At 41.2% G+C, this 23,046-nt stretch overlaps 1 protein-coding gene across 2 annotated transcripts in view; it reads left to right on the top strand.

The window, feature by feature from the left end:
- arhgef2 (rho/rac guanine nucleotide exchange factor (GEF) 2) overlaps positions 1–23,046 on the top strand; it is a 147,831-nt gene that overhangs the window by 94,212 nt on the left and 30,573 nt on the right. For both annotated transcript variants that reach the window (XM_060905693.1, XM_060905694.1), the window contains one exon: positions 11,907–12,069. In XM_060905693.1, coding sequence (XP_060761676.1) covers positions 11,907–12,069 — 163 coding nt within the window. The remainder of the gene's footprint in view (positions 1–11,906; positions 12,070–23,046) is intronic.

Raw genomic sequence — 23,046 nt, 5'->3', positions numbered from 1 at the left:
AGTTTAAAGGTATCAAAATTTGGATACCGCCCAACCCTAGTTCCAAGCACCAAAGTCAACTCGGACCTGATGTAAACTTGAGGAAAAGAATGCTTTGTTTGACGGTTCAACATCTCCCTGGTTACAAAACAGTTGAGAATCACTTCCTTAGAGAACTGTAGTGTTTTGGAGCTGCAAGATTGATGTGAAATAGCGAGCCAGACCGAGTATAAAAAGCGAAAAACCATCAGCAGACAACGTGGCGTGAAGATATCATCAGGTTATCTTCAGGCCATCTCTTGTTAGAAAGATGAATCTGGAAATTTCTTGATGCGAAGGGGTTTTATGCAAGCCAAGCATAAAACTAAGCGGTTGCTGTTGCTCAAGAACACATGGTTCCATTAAGGTTGGTCGACGTGTACCATTATCATGATGTGGTAACATCACGAACGCTCTTTCTTGGGGTCGGTGCTTGAATAAAACCATTACAAGTAACATATTGGATGTTTGACGCTTGCTGAATGCTGAATATGTCAGGAATAAAACACTCGGGATATGCTGTCCTGAAGACTTTCCTGTGGCGGAAAACCTCCGACTGGAACAAAGCACCAGCACTAGAGAATGTTTAAAGTGTATGTAATGCTTTAAAATGAATATATATCATTAGTCACGATCAAAATGAATGAATAAAGTGGGGGGGGAAATAATATTCAAAGTCAAATCAAAGTCCTTCCCACGCCGATCTCCGTTTCCGTAGCCCTCGGCCTCTCGCCTATTACGTAGCTAGGGTTACAGTGGGGGGCTAGTCCTCTGGTAACCGCAAGAGTTTGACTCCCCATTCGCATCTGGATTGTCGCGTGCCTTGCCAGACGGCAGTAGGTACCATTTTTATGATGGCCTTTGGTATGACCTGACCGTGAGTAGAACTCGCGATCTCCCGATCGAGAAGCGGACACGCTAACCGCTAGGCCAACTCGCGGTGTCGAAAATAATATAAATTATGTTGTTTTATCATCAAGCCCAAAACTGTCTAAATCGTTGTTTCCGGATCCCGGAAAAAGCAGCCTTGCCTCAGGGCTAATCTCGCATGACGTCATGCGTAGAACCCTGGGTTATTTCGGTTCATCTGACTCCGTGCTTGTTTACTCGCTGAAATTAGATATTGTTGTCGGAATCTTACAAAAATAACGATGGGAAAGCGCCGAGTTGTGTTTGGACGTTCAAATCCATATACAACAGGACATTCAGTTCGCGAATTTCTGAGAAAAAAAAAACAAATCTTAAGTGACGGTAGGTGAGGTTTGTGCAAACGAAGTGGGCAGATTTTGTGTCGCCTACGAAATAATAAATTTGATTCATCAAGCCTTCACCGCCACCAGAACGACCACATGGGAATTATTGGAGTAAGAAAAGGGGTGTTCACACGGCACATATTTGCATCGATGCTGCACCGATGTATTTTGTTGCGATATATCTTACACCGGTGTAAATTTTGTGGAGCGTTCACACGTCACAAACCTGCTTACTAGAGAGAAGCGTGTTAGCACCGGTGCAGCCCCACTTGCGTTCACACGGCAGTTTTTGCGACCGTGTTATACGATAGTAATAATGCGGAAATGAAATATGCGCATGCGTGAAAATGTACTTCCTTTTCCCGGTTGCCATGGCATCACCAAGCACCGGGAAAACAACGTGGATGAAGACACCAGTGTTGCCAGATACTGCTGACGTTTTCCAGCCCAAAATATGTTCAAATCCGCCAAAATGCACTTAAAACCGCCCAATCTGGCAACACCGGAAGACACGCAGTTCTGTTGTTGTTGATATTCGCTATTTTGGAAGCACAAAATACCAGGATGCAAATTATGCAATGCCCGTATGTAATCAACTCTCGTCACGCGTAGCGAGTCTACCCCTGTAGCGTTCAGACGGCCCATTTTATATCGGTGCTGCCCCGCAAACTAGCATTTACTCCGGAGTAAATTTCTTAAACCACCTCCCGAGCAGGGTTAGATTTGCACCGGTTTAAGCAGCTTTCAGGGGCGACACCGGTATAACTTTGTACCGTCTGAACGCTCAACCGGGGCAGCCCCGGTGCTACACCGGAGTAAAAGTTGCCATGTGAACACCCCTAAAGAAACCCAATGATGGAATAAATGACATTTGGACAATCTGTCGATTTCCCCTGTTGTCGCCCACTTTGTATTTTCTTTCAATAATTACACTGAATAAGTGTACGTTTTTAAAAGGTTATATTTCTGCATTTATTGAGGTACGTGTAAATATTTTCCCTACTTGTAGCAGCCAGCTTAGAATAAAAATCCACAAACCAGTTCTCTCTGGCTGGTGGTGCGCTATCGGCGGTGAGTGGGACTGTCGTGAACTGGCATCTGTTTCTCGTCTTGGGGGCTCAAAAAGATAACCATTTACTCCTGAATATCCTTGATAATCATCTGCCTCTTCATCCGACATATAAGAATCCCAGTCACTATCAGAATTCTCTTCAAAACGTGATTGGTCTAACCACTGCTGTGCACGTGAACAAAATTGATGCCTGGATTGTTACACACGTGACGTCACGCACCCCTTCCGCATGAGTCTCGGCAGATTCCGTGAAAATCGGCTGATTTTATTGATTTTCCGTCAATCTGTGGCCTTTTGGATCAGCTCTGGTACGAAAACACGTGGTCAGTCAACAGTAATGATTGTTGCTTCGTACAAGGAAAAAAAAGCGTTGTTTAGGGACCTTAAATTCACTTTAAGAAACGTCTCCTCGCAGAAAACTTCGCCGTTACAATCAGACACGTTTGAATAAATATTTATAATCGGGCTTCAGTGACGTGTTGCCATTTTTGTTCGCAAAACCTCAGCTAGACTAAACATTGTGATCATGTTGTGCTTCTCTGTCTCTCGGCGATGATAAAAACAGTTCATCGTTAAGTTTAATAAGATCTTCATTAACAGCTGTTGCGTCTGTGCTTGCTTCTGGAGTATACCCAGAATACCAATGCTGAACGAGTGCCATTTAAAATCTCTGGTTACTGATTGATTTAAGCGTGAGATTCCAGTCTTATTGCATTCCAGCGGAGAGTTTTTGGCCTCGCAGGTTATTTCCAGCGCGTTTGTGCTGATGTTAATCATGCCCCCTTTTAATTAAGTGTCATTCGGGGCATAAGAGTCCGGCCCAGGGAACTGAGGGAAAGCATGCGGCATTGATTTAGCGTAGCACACTACTACTAGAGAAACCTGGACCTTTGATTTGAGCTACGAAATATTTTATAATACCTGGTATGAAAAATTATATAGAGGGTTACATCACGCCAGGATTTCACGATGGTCACCATGTCGGGTTAGGTCATCCGAGTGCCGTAAATTTTGCCGTGTCTTGATCAGCAGGCCAGCAACACATTTTGGCAACAGCTTGAGCCCGACCAATCATTGTTCATGTCCTTGCGTGTCGTCAGGAAGGAGGGGCAAGAAATTCTCACGCTTGGCTACGTCAAGGATCACGTCGTAGGAGTTGTCAAAGTACCGTAGGTACGAAGATACAAAAAAATCTCTGACATGTTCGCGTTTTTGTTCTTCGATTACGTCACACTCCAAGGCCCATTCGTCCTTCCTAATGTTCGTATTCGGGCCCGACGCTTGAAAATTGTCCAAATCAGGCTGAATTCAGGTCATCTGATCCCGGCATTAAACGTAATAGCGCTCGCAAAACAGTCTTGAAACAACATGCATGAAAGATAAGTTTCCTTTCACTTGTCCATCTTGCCAAGAACCCTTGAATGTTCTATCTAGAACCCTACAAGGCAATGGCTTTCCTATCCGAAAAAGTTTGGATATCCGAAGGACCCGAGAATCGTTCATACCACAGCGCTGATTCTGATTGGTCGGCAGTTCTGATGGTAGTTCCCGCTGCAAAAAATAATCTATTACGTTATCGTTTCTATAGTAACAAATTAGACTAATTTTTCACAAGTTGAATAATGAAGTTTCCTATAAGTAGATGTTTATTTCACATTTCTGGACGTTTTCCATCATGGAAAAGTCTCCAGGACAGGAGTTTACGCTTTCTTGGTCACAAGACGAGCTGCATTTTTGTCTTCTTAACGACATTCCATGACATTTTAATCATTTTCCATACAGGATGCTTTTCCGATGGAATAAAAACACGTGTTCTATTCCCTTCGATAGCGTATGATGTTGTTAGCATATCGCTTATCCTACGCATATTACGTCACTCTAGTCTACCCAATGGAGAATGAGCGTTGAATATGGTTTACGATATTGCACAGTTGTTAAGACAACATGACGTCACGCGTCGGAGACGTAAAACTTCCGCGCTAGCGAGCGACTGTGACAATTTGTAAACAAGCATGGCCGCCAGGTTTGCTTCGTTAAATACGGAAGATTTTGAGAGAATTTTGAAAGAGAAAGACGCGCCGAACACCCGAAAGGAACGTGTTTGGATAATAGTATTGGCTGGCTCTTCTTCATGGTATGTCAGATATATTCCATTCAGCTACTCGTCTTCGACTCGTTCAGTATCATGCTAGCTGAATGGAATATATCTGATAGACCACGAAAAAAGCCAGCCAGTATTATTTAAATGTAACTGTTTGACAAATTGTACTTGCTGTTCCGGAAGAGAAATGGAACACTTCAGGACCACGCTGCTGTTGACATACACGCCAACCTGCGGTTGATTTTATTCGATTATAATTGCACGTTATGTTTGTTGTCCTGAACAAATATATCGTCAAATGGACATTTTGTGTTAAGACTTGTATGTGCAATTTGTAATTAAGTGATCAATCTCATTAAATCGGTCTCATTAAATATTTAAATCAGTCTCATTAAATAATACCTTTAATTTTGATGCTTAATAATAAATTATCAAACAGCTAAATTATGGTATATTCCAAATTATTATGCTCACTTACCATATTACACAACCTATATGCACCTTGGAATCCTTTGAGATTGAGTAACTTCAAAAATATCGGAACAACAAGTAAACACACAGTTTCAATAATTAATTGAATTTATTATAACAAAGATAAAATGAATAATGGCAGTTTAAATCTTGAGTCAGCAGCAAACAGTGAGATGTGTGTGGCCATAGGAGTGTGTATGTGAGATAAAAAAAATTAAATATTAGCAATTGAAATACATTCAAATGGTCATCCGTGATCTATGTGGATTTGAATGTGGGCACGGGGGAATGCGCTATAAAGGTTGAATTGAATCAGGGCTTGGAATATTATCTAAAGTTGAGACAAAAGACCTCGTGATAAAGAACGGGGGGGGGGAAGGGTCACCACGTGTTTCTTTATAGAACAAAAGAGTTAGCTTCGGTTTGCTATCTAAGGTGTGTTGTGAGGCCTATGGCCTAACCAAAAGGGCTAGCGTGGGATGCTAACTGAGGTGTGTTGTTTGTTTGTTTGTGTGTGTGTGTGTGTGTGTGTGTGTGTGTGTGTGTGTGTGTGTGTGTGTGTGTGTGAGACACCACGTGGTGAGGCCTTAAGGCCTCTGCATGCTCGTGCGACAAGGCTTTCGCAGATAGCTTTTCGCAGACAGTTCTAATTTATTGTTGAGCGGGGATAATAGGCGTGCGCAATGTTATTCACCGGCACAACGCAAGGGGGCGCGAAGTCGCTAGGAGTAGTTGGTGGGTGTGGTTAGTGGAGCGTTTATCCTCCGGTTACTTATAATGACTAGAACTTTTTTTTTATAATGACTAGAACTGAAGTCGTATAGATGTACGTACTTCCTCACTTCCTCAATCAACCGCTCTTCATGCTGCTCCATCTTCGCTCGTGTTTTTAAAAATGCCGGTCGTGAAAACAAAACAAACCAGGAAAGTAGGGAAGCGGAAGTGCGTGTACAGCGGATGTAGAGTGGACCAATCGGAGCCCTCTTGTCTGCGGCGCTGTCTGCGAGGCTTCTGCGGTGGTCACAATTTTTGGGAGGTGCGCGCAGAGCGTCTGCGAAGGTGGGGGGGGCTACGCAGACACTGTCTGCGACGCTATCTGCGAGGACTGGGTTGTCAGCATAAATTGGCCTTTATAGTCCCTGGAGACAATACAATTAGCCCTGGATGCTAATGAGACAGAAGAATTAGCCGTAGGAGCTAACCCACTAGCTTTATAACATTACCAAATTCACTGAAATCTTGATGAGGTCAAAATATGTGTAAATAATGAAATTAAAGTGTTAGAAAGGAAAAGGGGGCATGCAAAACCTATCTATTAAACAATTGAGAGGACAAAAATAGAACAATAATTAATTCAATACCCTAAGGGTCTACAGTGTACACATTTAAACTGTTCCTGAGTTTAAATTCACACTTCTTCATAAAGCTAATTCCTAAGATTAGTTTTTCTGCCCAAATACTAGTCTCTTACTTCAGTATCTTGCCTCTACGCGAGATTATGAGAAGATGTTCAGAGACTTTTGGAGTTTCAACGTTGTGGAGGACGTGAGTCGCTTCCGTGAATAGCAGAGGATTTCTTGGTCCGATGCGTGGTCGCTCGTAATGAAAAGAAAGTCTCTGATTAAAACAATGTGCACAGCGCTTTGTTAGAGGGAGCCGTCGCCTCTAACTTTAAACTAACTGCTTGGGCTGCAGTTTGGTAATGTTACTGATAGACAAACAAAAACCGGTTGTAGCTCAATCTGAGTTTAAAATCGTGCGATTCTAGAATCTACCGTGGCTAAAGGTAAACAGAAAGAAAACGCGCTAAATCGTGGATCTTGCAGAGAAAGACGTCTTTTCTTGGGTTTTCTGGTGCAGGGTATCTCTTTGTGTCCGGACGGCTTGAAGTCCAAGACGAGAGAGAGAGAGCGAGCTAGGAGTTTCCGGGTTACTTATGCTTTCCTGGAGGATGTGACGTTGGTGATCCCGCCCAGGCGTGACGTAGGTCAACGCGGAAGTTGGCTGATGGGAAATGTAGTTTCTTAAAGAGACGGGCTGTTGTAGTTCTTAGACGGACTGTGTTACCTACAGACTTGTTTTATCAGACTCATCTTTCAGACTTGTGAGCCCTACAGCTTCGTGGAAGAAATGGGTGGTGTTTGTTTTTTTGCGCAATAAATGCAGAAAATGCAACATCTTCCTTTTTCTTAATACCGTCTCCATCCTCTTCTTGTTTTCCTGGTAACCCCATCCCCCTTCTCTTAGGGGAAGTTCATTTGATATACTTCCTTTGCGAGATGCTATCTGCAAGCATGATGATGCAAAGAGACTTTTTTGCAAATATAAACGGTTCAGCAGCCCAGTCCTGGCGTTTCTTTGATTTGCATGCGACGTTTGAGCCTCTCGCACAGCAAGGCGCTGGAGTTTCACTCGGCACCTCTTCTGAAACACTTTGTGTACGTCGATAATTAAAGTAGTCGGTTAAATTTATCTTACGGAGTCATAATAAATGCATCCTGCGGTTGGACATCTGTTAATGAGTTCATGCGGAGAAGTTTAAAAGTACCGCTGATGCAGAAGTCTAAGGAGGAACTGCGACTTCCTCCAGCATGTTTCACACAAGTCCAGCTCATAACCTCGACTGGTGATTAACGACACTAAACGTTTACTGCTGCAAATCGTCTTCGGCTTTGTTTATGCAACGGAAACCAAGAAGTCCCCAAATAGTAATTGACTTTTGCTTTTAGTTTCAGCATTACGGGACAAAACATGCCGTCTCGAGGACGGCGCTTTTCAATCACTACACCTTATTTATGATCATCTCCGTCCATTTTGATGACCAGAATGAAGACCGATTTCGTACGCATTGTGTAATGCTCAGAATCGCAGCGGGCAAGGCAGATTACATGTTTCATAGATTTGTCTATTAAGGCTGAAGGAGATTTAGATTCCAAATGAGTTTTAACTCCCTTTTCAACCTAATGTGGAAATCCCGCTCTGGTCATTGGTACGCGAGTCTCGCTCTTCCACGAAATCATGGCATGCCGATCGCCATTGATGGAGAATTCGTGCTCTACGGCTTGTTCGACAAACCCAGAACAGCCTGGGAATGGTGCGGATTTCGTGTCAATTACGAGAAATACACGATAATTCTCGCTAATTTCTGTGTTTTTAAGAAGAAAGTCAAGACGTTGGGTTTTACGCAGCCAAGTTTATTTAATCAGCATTTTGGGGTTTTTTTTTTTTTACTTTTGGTAGCATATTTTGGGCACTTGACCTTAATTCGGGCGCCTTTTTAATCTGGGCACCTACGACTTATCCGTCACAGGTTTCATGTAATTGAAAGGCCTGTCAACACTGTTGTATCGGTGACTTTTGTATTTCCCACCGAGACGGACTTTTCCATCTTGGTCAGTGTTGTAATTTGGTGGCGTTGGGAGAATGGGTGTTAAGGTGTAATATATTATGAACTTCCTGTTTGTTTTAAGGATAGTTCAGACATACCAATTAAGAACAAGAAGGAATTGTTGCCATTGAGTCCTGCTTGTTTTTGTCCCGTCTTGGAGCTGCAATAGCGTAAGTAATAACAGGAACTAACTGCTAGAAACTTCTAGACGTCTTTCTTGAAAGTCATCCATCTCAGAAGGAATCAACTTTGGAACAACTTGCTTGTAAAAACCAATCACAGGCTTGGCTCCATTGCGTGTTTCTCCAAAGCCGCCTTGGGTCGTCCATTTGCACTGCAATGACATCGTATTTTTGTGGAAGCGAGCCAAATTATTGTCTTCGAAGAATATGTGCCAGGGCTCGAAATTCATATATTTTTTTTCACCAGCCAGCCGGACTAGTTACCTTCCAAAGTAACTCGCCAAACAGAAAATCAACTCACCAAAATTTGTTCATGTATGAATTTTACTTCTGTCAAAAATAACACAAAAGAGAGTAGTTACGGTTGTTCATGACTAATGTGCATTTATTTCAAGACCCGAGTATTTTGATACTGTATTTTTTTTTTTTTTTGCACACTTTACAAATTGGCATTTGCTGTTCCACGTCCTCCTCGCGATATCCAAAAAAATGCCAGATGACTGACCCCTTACTAGTTCTTTTAGGAACCAATTTGTCTGCTTCCATTTTTAATTTGTCGCTGAAATTGACAGCGCTTACACGGTAGCCTATGCAACACCAGCGATTGCACGAACTGAGTCAGCGCTGTAAACCGAAACTAGAAAATCTTCCCGCAAGTTCCTTTCAGCACCGAGATGTCGCCCAGGATTGGTTGGCGAGTGCGTGATGGTTTTTTTTTTTACCCTTAGGCAGCCTCTCGCGTTACTGCCTGAGGGACAGGGAGAAAACCACCGGAAAAGGTTTTAAACAAACGCAAGTCGGCAGATGACCATAAAATACTTGATAGTTACGATATAATAATTATATGTATCTCACACAGAATTTTCGGAGATATATCGAGTATATTCGATATATCGCACAGCGCTAGTCTGAATCTTCGCTTCATATATATTTTTTATTTTCAACTAGCCAGCCGGGCTGCCTAGTGACAGGAATTACCTGCCAAATGACAAATTAAGTCGCCTCGGGCGACCGGACCACCGCGAATTTTGAGCCCTGATGTGCTAAAGTCAAATACTGAACCTACATGACACGGCAAAGCATCCAGTTAAGAGTTGGCAGATTTAGAGTTTGGAGGGGGGGGGGGTCAAGCAACTGGGGAAAAAGTCAGAGTTTATTATCCCCCGCTGGCCAAAAGGCCCGAAGGGGGATTATGTCGTGGCGATTTCTGTCCATCCGTCCCGGGAAGGGTGCTTACTTTCTGAAATCAACTCCTCTTAGAATTTTTGGAGGAATTTCACAAAACTTGGCAGGATTCTTTGTTCTATGTCGGTAATATGCATATTGTAGTTTCGTTAAATTGGGTCACATTTTACCAAAGTTGCAGCCCTTTATTAACAACATTACAATTTGACAATTTCATGAGCGCGTTTTCCTTCTGAAATCAACTCCTCTTCCGATTGCTGGAGGAATTTCACCAAATTTGCCAAGAGGCATTGTTGTACGTCGGTAGTACACATATTGTTATTTTGTTAAATTCAGTTGCATTTTACCAGAGTTGCAGCCCTTGATTAACAACCTTGTACTTTTTCATGAAGGTGCACTTGCCTTCTGACATCTCACAATTTTTGGACGAATTTCTCAAAGTTTGGCAAAAGGCCTTGTTATATGACAGTAATACGCATATTGCGATTTAATTTCGTTTGTGAAAATTTTACCCGAGTTTTGGCCGTTGATTTAAATAACTTCTACTTTGACAATTTCATGAAGGTGTACATTCTTCTGAAATCAACTCCTCTTACAATTTGCAGAGGAATTTCACCAAACTTGGGAGAAGGCTTTGTTATATGACAGTTATATGCAGATTGAAATTTCATTTAATTTGGGCAAATTTGACCAGAGCTACTATGCCCTTGATTATTAACAAACTTGTACTTTGGCAACTTCATCAAAGTGTGCTTGCTTTCTCAACTCAACTTCCCTCACAATTTTTATTATCCCCCGCTGGCCGAAAGGCCCGAAGGGGGGTTATGTCGTAGCGATGTCTGTCCGTCCTGAGAAGGGCACTCACCTTCTGAAATCAACTCCTCTTACAATTTTTGGGGGAATTTCACGAAACTTGGCAGGATTCTTTGTTGTATGCCAGTAATACGCATGTTGCAATTTCGTTCAATTCGGTCACATTTTCCCAGAGTTATGGTAGAGTTGCCAGTGGGGTATATTGTGCTCTTAGAGCATGCTTGTACTTGAGAAACTCTCATCTATCATCTTGGATATGGCTGCCCACCATCGAAACTGGTCACATTCCGCAGCATGGCTTCCCAAGCTCTCTTGTCCGTAACAATCACTTTGCCTTGCTCATGCTGGATGCCAACGTGGCCAGTCAGTCACTCCAAGTCCTCCTCAACACACTTCAACCAAGTGACTCGCTGTGCTCCAACTGAGCGGTGACCATGCCATGGTGTCCACTCTAGTAGATACTTTGGTAGGAAGGAGTTCATGCATTCATTCATTCATTCATTCATTCATTTATCTTCATGAACACACTAAGCGCTAGCAGGACAGTCTGGATGGTCCTTGTGCGAGGCTTCATAGTTGCCACTAGTTAAAAAAAGCCAACAACTCAAGAACAACCAGACGGTTTGTATCTCTACTGGGGTCCTGGGTTTAGAACCTGACGGATCTAAAGGTCTCCTGCAGGTCTGTTCGTCCTTCCATGTCATGATGGCTACAAATCTGTCTTGAGTATCTGCCAAAAACATAGAACGAAGTGTTGGAGAACTGAAAATATTCTTCACTTCCTGACCAACCACCTAAAATTTATGCGGCATTTATGAATTTATGCGGGACTTATAAAGTCGTGCCACTCTCGAGCTGTCAGGATGCTGTAAGCTCGTGAAGATCGTGTTTGTATCTTGCATCTAATTCCTAGTTTGCCATGCTTCCTGAAAGTGGGGGAACGTTTCTCACCATAAAGGCTTGAAAAATCGCTTTCCTGCCCGGCATGGAGCCGAGTGCTCAGAGTCGTGTGTGTCAGTATGGTCAAATTGAAGTGCAGAATAAAACAAACCCCCATGGCAATAACAGCTGGAACAGACATTCCCATCTGGCCCAGACCTCTCTGTCTGGCGTTTTGTAAAAACATGCTTGCACAACCGCGTGCTTGACTGTTTCCATTTGTCTTGTAGAATAGATTACACAATTGTCATATTGTTAGGTTTACACAGTCATATTTTGTTTTGTTCTCAAAGTATCTCGGGAACGATCCTTGAAAGGGTGTAAAAAGTAAAACATCATATGAAAGTGAATATTCATAATGAGCTGTATTAATTATGCTAATATAAGGCAGCAATAGCTCAGGTTCTGTCTGATCAGCACTTTTCAAAACAAAGTTACACTTCCAGATCATCTTACCAGTGTGTGTTTCTCTGTGTGCCCGCAGAACAAAGAGAAGGAGCGCATGAAGGAGCGCGAGAAGGAGGCACGCGAAAGAGAGGCGCGGTACAGCAACGGCCACCTCTTCACCTCTCTGACTGTGTCGGCCACCACGCTCTGCTCGGCCTGCAACAAGAGCATCACGGCCAAGGAGGCACTCAGCTGCCCCAGTGAGAGAGAGACACACACACACACACACACACACACACACGTTCTGTTTGCTCCTTAGTCATCTCTAACGTTACGATACTGTACTGGGAAAATATGTTTTAAGATACTGGTATTCAGTATCAGATCCCTTTATCTCTAATAATACTGCTACTATACTATACAGGGAAAATATATCTGATCGGATACTTTAGGCCATTATTAAAAAATGTTCTGTTTCCGGTCCACCGGCCGGGTGAGTGCCGTTTGTGCGGTTGAAATTTTTTTTTAACGCCGGTTTTTCGACATTTTTTTCGGGGTCGTAAATCTAAAATCGAACTTGACATTTACGCATTCCGCGCAGAATATAGAATCGAATCAGCTCTGCGCATGCGCCGTGCGGCACAAAAAAATGGCAGCCACCATGAAGGAAGGAGATCCGGAGTTTTCAAACATTTGCTTAAGTGTGAAATCGCAAAATGGTATTCTAGCGAACAACAAAATAGTAAAGATTCAGAAAAACAAATCATTCAGTGATCTTTTTTTTTTTTTTTAAAGATTTTTTTTTGGGGGTGCTTTTTTCACCTCCATTGGATAGGACAGTGCAGAGACAGGAAACGAGCGGGAGAGAGAGAGACGGGGAGGGATCGGGAAATGACCCCGGGCCGGAATCGAACCCGGGTCCCTGGATCTACGGCACGGCGCCCCATCCACCCGAGCCACGACGCCCCCATTCAGTGATCATTTTAATAGTGTAATTTCATCCGAACTAGGCCTAACGGTCATTTTGAACTACAAAAAGTCCGTGTGTGGGGGCGTCGTGGCTCAGGTGGATAAGGCGCCATACCATAAAATCCAGGGACCCGGGTTCGATTCCGACCCGAGGTCATTTCCCGATCCCTCCCCATCTCTCTCTCCTGCTCATTTCCTGTCTCTACACTGTCCTATCCAATAAAGGTGAAAAAAAGCCCAAAAAAAATCTTAAAAAAAAAAAAACAAGTCCGTGTGTCGGACCATCACAAACCGTTACTGGAAAATTCGTTTGATCTTGAGCTATCCAAGACGTTACAAACAGCTTTTGAGTTTTGTTATGCGAAATTCATTACCTACTTTGTTAATGACCCTGACAGATCTGTAGGAGAACAGTCCCTAAAACGTGGACCTAAAAACACAGCTGCAAGAGCGGCAAAAAAATCTAAAAAATAAGCATGTTAAAGTTTATTTACATTGAGGTTAAAATTAGTTTACACTGAAGTTTTGCTCGTCATAGTTTCAAAGAACAAAAACCTGAAAACATTTGTAAATTATCAGTTTCTTTGCACTCTTACATAAAAATTCTGAATGTCAAACGAGTGCAGTGCAGTACAAAGTTTAGTGTTCAAAACATTTTAAGTACCTTTTGTAAAAGTTTTGCAAATGTTGCAGTCAGCATTTAAAATGCTAACTTAAAGTTTTTGTACAAGTTTCAGTTGATTAAACTGTTATTTTATTAAATGTGTCTGCTTTTGTAATAAAGTACTGAAAGAAAAAGCAAACACAGCATTGCGATTTCTTATCCATCCATATATATATATATATATATATATATATATATATATATATATATATATATATATATATATGAGTGATTCCACGCTTATGGGTACTGAAATGGGGACATGAACTTATTTTTAAAAATTCACCTAAAACCATTTCTTTTTTTTTACCATCAGGTCACAAAACATGTAATCTTTAATGAATGATATGTTAAAAGATAACTTTAATTTTCTGAGATGTAATAAAAACATTTATATGCCAAAGTCAGAACGTAACAGAAGTGTTGTGGACATATATATTCTCAATTTTAACAATGTAGAATTACTTTTTGAAACATAGGAAGGTGATGTTTTAGCAAATATAATTAATAAACATGTGTAGTAGAATAAACATACACATTCTTTCAATAAGATTAACATGGTATAGAGCTAGATTGTAATTAATTTGTAACAGACGCGAGATGGACAATCGTAACAGAAGTAATGTAACAGACATCATTTTGGAACTCATAGGCTTGACTTTGGCATATAAATATGTTTTTATTACATCTCAGAAAATTAAAGTTATCTTTTAACATATCATTCATTAAAGATTACATGTTTTGTGACCTGATGGTAAAAAAAGAAATGGTTTTAGGTGAATAAGTTCATGTCCCCATTTCAGTACCCATAAGCGTGGAATCACTCAGATATATATATATATATATATATATATATATATATATATATATAAAATCCCTCCCTCCCTACTGAATTTTTTTTTTGCTCACCCGGTGGACAGGAAACGGATTTTTTTTTTTTTTTTTAAAGGATGGCCTTAGTTTGTTTATTTATTTATTTATCTATCCATCTTCCGTTCAATACTACCTCTTTTGCACAGTTTTCTTATTTTCATTCATTACAGTTCTTGATTTTAGCACTATGAATGCACATTCTCCTGTACAAAGCACACATTTTATTTATATATAATTACATTTGTATCTGTATATTGTATAGTCGGCTTGTTCTTGGGATTTTTATTGTATTTTTTTTTTTTTTAATTCTATTTTATGTTGTAGCATTTAGCGGACGCTGTTATCCAGAGCGACGTACCAGGCTTCAGCGTTAACTTTTGACACCTTAAATGGCCTGTTTTTTGCCCTCCTTGAATTTCCTTTTGCCCTAAAACTTTGCGGTATTTCGACAAGTTTTCAAGTACACGGTTCAAGGCAGTACTGATATGTTTTCTCAGGGTCGAATTGAGTTACTGAGACGAAAGTCAGGGTTTTTTCAGAAAAATTTAGTATGATGGCGCTCACCATGGCGAGGGAGCGAAGCGGGGGGGGGGGGGATGGTGCCAGTTGTCCCCTCCCCCCCTCCGCCGTGCGAAGCCTTTGAAAAATTGAGGCTCCAATGGGACATTCTGAGGCTATCTGAGAGGGAAATTGTAACAAATTGTCTGTCAACATTGAAAAAGAAAGAAGTAATCTTCTTCTGCCCCGGACAGTCTTTGGCTTTCTTCCGTTTCGTGCCACGGGATGACATCTTTAAATGCCCAAGTGTCAACAAAAACAACTCGCGAACTACTTCTGTGAAAAGCTCCCGCGCCGGTGGGTGAAAGGTCATTCAGTCTCGAGAAATCTCGCTCTACAAGTCAGCTGACCTTGTATGTAACCCATGTCAAATCTCGCGAGAGCAGCCGCAACAAGTAAACAATTAAACAACATGGCGCCTCAGTCTGGAAAACGCCAATTCGGATAGTTTTTGCACCGTCTGGCGGTGTATCTACTATGATTGGAATATTTTTGGAGTAATTATAACGCATTTGATGATCAGACACATTGTCACGTGGTGTTGCTGGGATGTTTTCACGGAGAAAAGGTCGTTTTGAGAAAGATTGCATGTTGTGCAGTAGCATATAAGTGCATGGCCTAAGTGTGACTTGGGGTTCAATCGGCATTTCGGTAAGAGGGCGCAGCGCCCCTGTTCCCCGGTTTAGACGAAAGCCTGAAAGTAATGTTTTTATTTTTAAAAACATTTGTTTCCGCAATATCATGTATGTAAGGCTTGCGTACGGTACTAGTACGTAGTACGTCTTTTTAGGACACCTTTGTTTTGCCTAACAATGACTTGCAATATTGCAAAGGTGAATTATAAAACTAAAAACAGGAGTGTGTACTGCAGTATTGTCTTGTCATTCAGTTTGCCATTGCATTTAGGAGGAAATTAAACAACCTTGAAAGTGTGGTTTACTATTTGAGACACAAAAGCACGTCTTTCCATTTATCAAATGTACTTGCCGCTGGCTTTTTTACATATATATGCGCGGACGTCCTGAAGTCAACCCGGGAAAATGTCGAGGGCGCCAGCGACCGCTCGTAGTGATGAAAAGCGAGCCAATCAGAATCGGCGTTACAAATTGGGAAGAAAAAAACAAAACGGCAGTCGCAGGGGAGGCGAGGATGCTGATTAATACGTCTTGTTTTTTGTTACGTACTTGCTCGAAAATAATTTTTGCGCTTAAAGAAGCCGAGTATAGGTGTGCCCGAACGGGCTTAACTCGGCAAAATATTTCTGCTCGAGCGTCTTGGTCGGGCAAATCGGGCATTGGCTTGCGTATAACATACCCAGAGCAGCCTGGGGTTAGGTGCTTTTGCTCAAGGGCACTTCAGCTGGTCTAGGGAATCGAACCAGGAACCTTTTGGTCCCAAAGCTGCTTCTCTAACCATTAGGCCATTCCATCCATCCATCCATCCATCCATCCATATTATAGAAAATCACGTGCGCTGATTGGTCAAGAGATGCAGACTATTTCTCGATAATCACCTCGAGCGACTCAGCAGAACGGCGTCCGATCGCTTCGTCACCGTAAGCGAGGAAGAATTATAAATGATGAAAGCTAAAGCTGCTAGGAAGTTTGGTCTAAAGCTATTCAAAGGTAAAGCGGAATTGTGATTTGTTTAAGTATTTTATGTGACTCAGCGTAGATAAGTGACACAAGTGCCTTTATTACATTTTGCATGCCGCTTTTGAAGTTTGAAATAATTTTTTAATATGATTTTTTAAAAATAATCACCTGTGTATTTGTACTCAAACGATTATCCGCCTCAGGGTCCGTGAATATCGGTGAATAATCGTTAAATACTGGACTTTTTTTTCACGGTCCGGTTTCCATCAAATCGTGCGCTCTGACTGGCTCGCGAGCGGTCCGGAATCCTACGATCCGGACCCCGGTTACGGACCTTTGGCGACTCGTTCGTTCACAACAACAAATTTATTTTCGCGTTTCTCAGTATAATAGCATTAATTTTACAGCATGGATAGCGTTAACGACAGTGTTCACAGCGAAAGCGTGTTTTACTACCCTGAGGAAGACGAAATAAAAGAAAACTTTTCAGGAGAAAGCCGAAAACCTGTAACTGTTGCTAACACCGAGCAAATCCAGCAGTTTATTGAGGAGCAAAGGGCAGAAAATACAAAAAAAAAAAGACGACCTACGATGTCAATGTCTTTGGGAAGTTTTTTCGAAAGGTGGAAGACGTACTGTACCTGGCGAAGAACTAAACATGTTGCTGTGCAACTTTTTCATGTCCGCAACAAAGAAAAATGGCGACGTGTATGAGCCGTCCTCGCTCACGTCTTTCCAGAGGAGTATCCAGCGCTATCTGAAATATGGTTTCCCTTTCGGGCGCTCTCGTTTTCTGTTAGAATTTACGAAAGAAAAAAATAAATATATTATTTACCAGCTTAAGACCGGTCCGTATCGTGAAATACCGTGACCTCAGCCTTGAAAATGTATTTTCAAGACCTCGGTCATGGTATTTCACGATACGAACCTCCCAGCTGATAAATAATATACATGTACTGTATTGTATTATAATAAACTGGGAAAATCTGTCTAAGCCAGTACCTATAGTCCGTATCGGCTCCCTTCATCCCTAATTCTAGTCTTCTATTCTGTACTATCGTCTTCGATATTGTACTATACGATACTATCCTAGTGACATAAACGGGAGGAAAAAAGGACAAAATGATGAGTTGAAACGACTTGTCAGGAAATTAAACGTCCGCTAAAACGAAACGGCGGTTATGTCTTGCTTGGCCTGTCTTTGTCATGACTTGTAAGCAACATCCACAGTGTTTACTGCAGTTGATGGGCTGTCAATGAAATAATCTATAAATAGGATCCATAGATTAGCATGTTAATGGGTTTTGTTTCAGGCACCAGCTTAGCGTACGAGTTAATGAGTGGCACGGGGAAGTGTGTGCGAGTGTGAAAGTCATACACAGTGTCTGGGAATTCACACTGTGTGTGTGTGTGTACTATCATGTGCAATTTGTCATCATCCAGACCAGCTAGGCATCCAGTTGAGCGCGTCAGATCTGCGTGTGTAGTGAAGAGGGAGGGGATAAGAAGAAGGGAATAATTGAAGTATTCTGAAGGGAAAAGGTGAGAAAGAGAGACGAAGAGAGAGATAACAGCAGATCGAAGCAGACTTGTAGGCAGGGATGCTAACTGCAGGGATTTCTCTCCTGCCACCTCCTTGCTGCGCTCTCCCTTCTGCCATCCCTTTATATCCCTCCTCATATTTCCCCCCCCCCCCCCCCCCCCTTGTAAAATCAATCGGCTGTTGAGCTGCAGCTCCGCCCCCCAAACCCCCCCACCGCCCACCCTCCGTCCTGCACCACGCACACATACACAATGGAGTCAGTGTGTGAGGTGCCTGCCTCCATCTCTACCACGCCACAGGAACAGCTGGGGGATAGAGGGATGGAGAAAGGGAGAGCAAACAAAGAGACATCGGATAGATAGATAGATGGGTAGATAGAAATGGAAGATGCTGATGGAAAGAAAGTGATGGAGAAAGATGGTGAGGAAGAAGAAAAGAGAGAGAGATGGAAAGGGAAGGGGTGAAGGAGAGAAAGGGAAAAAGGAGGGAGCGAGAAAGAAGGTGATCGATCTCAGAAAAAGAGACGAAGAGAAAATGGAGGCGGGTTATGGGGTTTTTGTTTTTATTTATTTATTTATTTATTTATTTTTAATATTTTTGAGGAAAACTGCTGGCCAGGGAGATTTTTTTTTTTTTATGCTGATATTTGGGGGGGGAATAATAATAAAAATAAATAAATAAAATTAAAAAAAAGTTTTTATACATAGATACATGATGTATTATTATTATTATTATTATTATTATTATTATTATTATACTTTTGAGGAAAAAAAAATCTCCCTGGCCAGCAGTTATGCTGATATTTGGAAAATAAAATTAAAAAAATAATTATATAAAATGTATGGTGGGTTTTTTTTTTGTTGTTGTTTGTTTTTTTTTTTTAATACTTTTGAGGAAAATTGCTGGCCAGGGAGATTTTTATGCTGATATTTTGGGGGGGAATTTTTTATTTTTACACACACACACACACACACACACACACACACACACACACTTGTATTCATTCTTGTTTTGCTGCCAATAATTTGTATTGGTACAAAAAAAAATAGCATGCAACAGAAAAAAAAATTCTATGTATTTATTTATTTTCAATGCATGCTTTTTTTATTTTTATTTTTTGTACCAATGAAATAGATTTTTGGTTATTCTTTGTTTTCTTTCGCTATTTTGAATCAAAAAGTTTCTTATTAACCGTCTTGAACCTTGTTGAGGTGAATTGAACTGAACTGAGAGGAGAGAAAAAGAGAAAAACTGGGAGAGAGAGAGACAGACTATTGTGACACACTGGGATTACAATATGCCTTGCGCACTACTAAAAAAAAAAAAAGCTGAACCCAGTCCCAGGGATCTGCTTCTGTAACATTAGCCTTGAACATGTGATTTACTGTAAGAGAAAGAAAGAACAGAGGGATGGTTGCAGAGAGGTAAACGAACACGGTGAAGGGCTCAGGATTGTGCTGACGACAGCACGGCGTCCTGTCCGACCTTGAAGCGATCCGTCTCGAACCTGCGCCTGCACCTGATCAGATGAACATGAATGTCTCTGTTATGGATTACTTCCTTCCTGTCAGTAATATTAATTCACGCTGCCTCATGAAATATTAACACTAACATTAGACGAATATTAATTCATTTTTTTAAATCCAGTTTTGGATTGATGCGCTCGTCTGTTAAATACAGAATCTGTTAAATACACTTCATAGTGACGAGCGTTAAATACACGCTAAACGTGTTGTGATCTGAACCGTATGTAAGATGCGTTTCCGTCAAGCGCAACGTGGCGTCGCGTTACATGCTGTTTTAGATCGATGGTTAAGTGCACCAGCAGTTTGAGACACAAGTTATTTTTATTTATTTTATCAGCTCCAAATATAATCTAATATTTTGTATTGCAGAGTACTCAAAAAAACGGACGCAAAAGACGCATCTCTCCGCTGTTGCATTAGTTTGATTTTTATACATTTTAGAAAATAATTTTAAATTAAAAAAAAATTACACAAATTATTGGCAGCAAAACAAGTACGAATGCAAATGTATGAAACGTATATATTTAAAAAATAAATTTTAATTATGTTTAAAAAAAAATTAGACTATTTGTGAGACCATAAATAAGGTACATGCGTTGCAGAGGGTTTTTTTGTTGTTTTTTGTTTTTTATATATGCACATCAGCCTCTGCTCATTGTCGTAACCTTGACACGTTGTGGTTATGAGGTAGAGGAGAGGCGGAGGGTGGGAGCGATGCAGCGAGGGGGGATGGGCGAGCAGGGAGGACCCGTGGCAAAGCCAGTAATTGCGTGCGTCTGTTGCCAGAGGGACAGATGTGCGAGTGTCTGACTGTATCTCCATATATTGGTGCAGCGGCTCTGAACGTGCACAGGAATCCGAGTAAGGGCACTCGGAGTCGGGGTCAAAGCCCAAATCTCCAAAACACAGCCTGGAACATGTATTGATTCAGCCCCATGGGTGTAATTATACTGAAAGGCAGTATCGGATTTAAATCGTGAATAAATTATGACGGATGAGCACTGGAGGAGAGAGGGATTTAGAGGGGGTTTTTTGTACCTTTTTCAGCATCACTGAATCAGATTTTGCATTTATGTCCAAATCATTTTGTATGAAGTGGAACCAGGATTACACTACCATTCAAAAGTTTGGGGTCACCCAGACAATTTTGTGTTTTCCATGAAAAGTCGCACTTTTATTTCCCAACATAAGTTGTAAAATGAATAGAAAATATAGTCAAGACATTTTTCTATGGAATCAATTTTGTGCCAAAATGTTCATACAATACTTTTGAAATATCAAACAAAAACGACAAATCAAAATACAAAAAAAGAAAAAAGTAAATGTTTTTAGACTGGCAAACAAATTATTCGTGTAATCGTCCAAAATATCAGTCTATTACTCTTCAGAAACCTTTTATTTTTGTTCTGCGTCTTTCTCAGTTTTGTTTGACGTAATTTATTTTGGTTGCGATTCCAGCTGTGGGCTGTCCAGGAATGCATTCCCATTGGCTAACTTGTGTTTGACTGACAGCTACGTTCAGCCATTCCCTACTCGGATTCTGGCGGACTGTTTGACGAGTGACCGATCCATTGACGGTAAACAAGGATCGAATGGACTTCAGTGGCGACTATGATATTGAATTTACACTTTGTTGAATTAATTCAGTATCATAGTCGCCACTGAAGTCCACTCCATCCTTGTTTACCGTCAATGGATCGGTCACTCGTCAAACAGTCCGCCAGAATCCGAGTAGGGAATGGCTGAGCGTAGCTGTCAGTCAAACACAAGTTAGCCAATGGGAATGCATTCCTGGACAGCCCGCCCACACGTCAAGTTTGTGCCAAAACTGCAAGGAAAAAGTCAGGGAGCGCAAACGAGAAAGCTGGAATCGCAACCAAAATAAATTGCGTCAAGCAAAACCGAGAAAGACGCGGAACAAAAATAAAAGGTTTCTGAAGAGTAATAGACTGATATTTTGCACAATTACACGAATAATTTGTTTGCCAGTCTAAAAAAAATTACTTTTTTTCTTTTTTTGTATTTTTGATTTGTCGTTTTTGTTTGATATTTCAAAAGTATTGTATGAACATTTTGGCACAAAATTGATTCCATATTTTTCTTGCCATTTTGAGCATTTAATCGACCCCACAAATGTGATGCTCCAGAAACTCAATCTGCTCAAAGGAAGGTCAGTTTTATAGCTTCTCGAAAGAGCTAAACTGTTGTGCTAACATGATTGTACAAGGGTTTTCTAATCATCCATTAGCCTTCTGAGGCAATGAGCAAACACATTGTACCATTAGAACACTGGAGTGAGAGTTGCTGGAAATGGGCCTCTATACACCTATGGAGATATTGCACCAAAAACCAGACATTTCAGGGTTCTCACCAGGATTTTTTTTTAGCGTAATGGGTTATGGCGAGGGAGCGTAGCGACCGAGCGGGGGGATGGTGCGGAGATTTTGAAAAATCATGCCCAAAATTGGCCATATTTGACGTTCCTGGAGGGGATAAATTGCATTTTTTATGTTGTATATCCTTGATGGAAAATTGTTACATCTTTGGATCTTGGCAATGTGTTACCTACTGTTGTATTTCACTGAACTACAAAGGGTGTTGTCAAAAGATATGTAAACTCAGACACAACCAAAGAGATAATGAATGTTTTATTGTATTAAGAAATTAAGAAATGCCTGAGCACATAAAAATAAAAAAAAAACAAATTGCATTTTCATTCAGGCATAACATACACCCAGCCCCCTTAATAAATAATTAATATATAATCTAAAACTATTAAATTTCTTGTTTAATAGAAAATTTACTATTCTAATTAAAATTATAAAATTTTATAATTCTTGTTTCCACAACGGGTCGATGCCCGATTTTCTCCTGTTTTGGTTCGCCGTCTTCTGTTAACACCACGGGAGTAACTTTGATTGTAACCACTGTTAATTCTCTGATTTAAAGCCACAAGGGCGATCACGTTTGGCACATTGGAGCTGAATCCCATGACTAAAATCATATCATTAACCTCATTCTCACCTGTGAATTTCCAGCCTCTGCTCGTCTTCCTCCATCTCCTCCTCTATCTCCAACAACGGGCTCTCCCCCACTAGGCCTACCTCCATCCTCTGCCCGTTTATCTGCTACCTCCTTTCCTCTGCCTCCTATGTCCTTTCCTTCATCTCCTCCAACCTCTCTTGTGCCTGTCTCCTTATAGAAATATAACGATGGATGGCATGCAGGCAGATTACCAGTGTGTTAATGTTAGCCACAGTGGGATCCAGTAAATTAGCGCTAATCATCCGATACGTGCGCCCTGTCATATTGCTAAACCTGCTTACAAAGTAGACGTTTTCATTCATCAAAGGGCTTTGGGTTAAGTTTTCAAGCGTGATGGAAAACCTGTAGAAGTGGTGCACTTACATTTCTAACTGTGAAGAAAGAGCGAATGTCTCTTTTTTTGCGAGGGGGTCCGTCATCCATTGTCATTCACCGAAGTCCAGCTCAAGAGAAAGTTATCGCCA

This window comes from Neoarius graeffei, chromosome 23 (assembly GCF_027579695.1).
Source record: "Neoarius graeffei isolate fNeoGra1 chromosome 23, fNeoGra1.pri, whole genome shotgun sequence".
NCBI lineage: Eukaryota > Metazoa > Chordata > Actinopteri > Siluriformes > Ariidae > Neoarius > Neoarius graeffei.
This window is presented reverse-complemented; position numbering and strand designations above follow the sequence as displayed.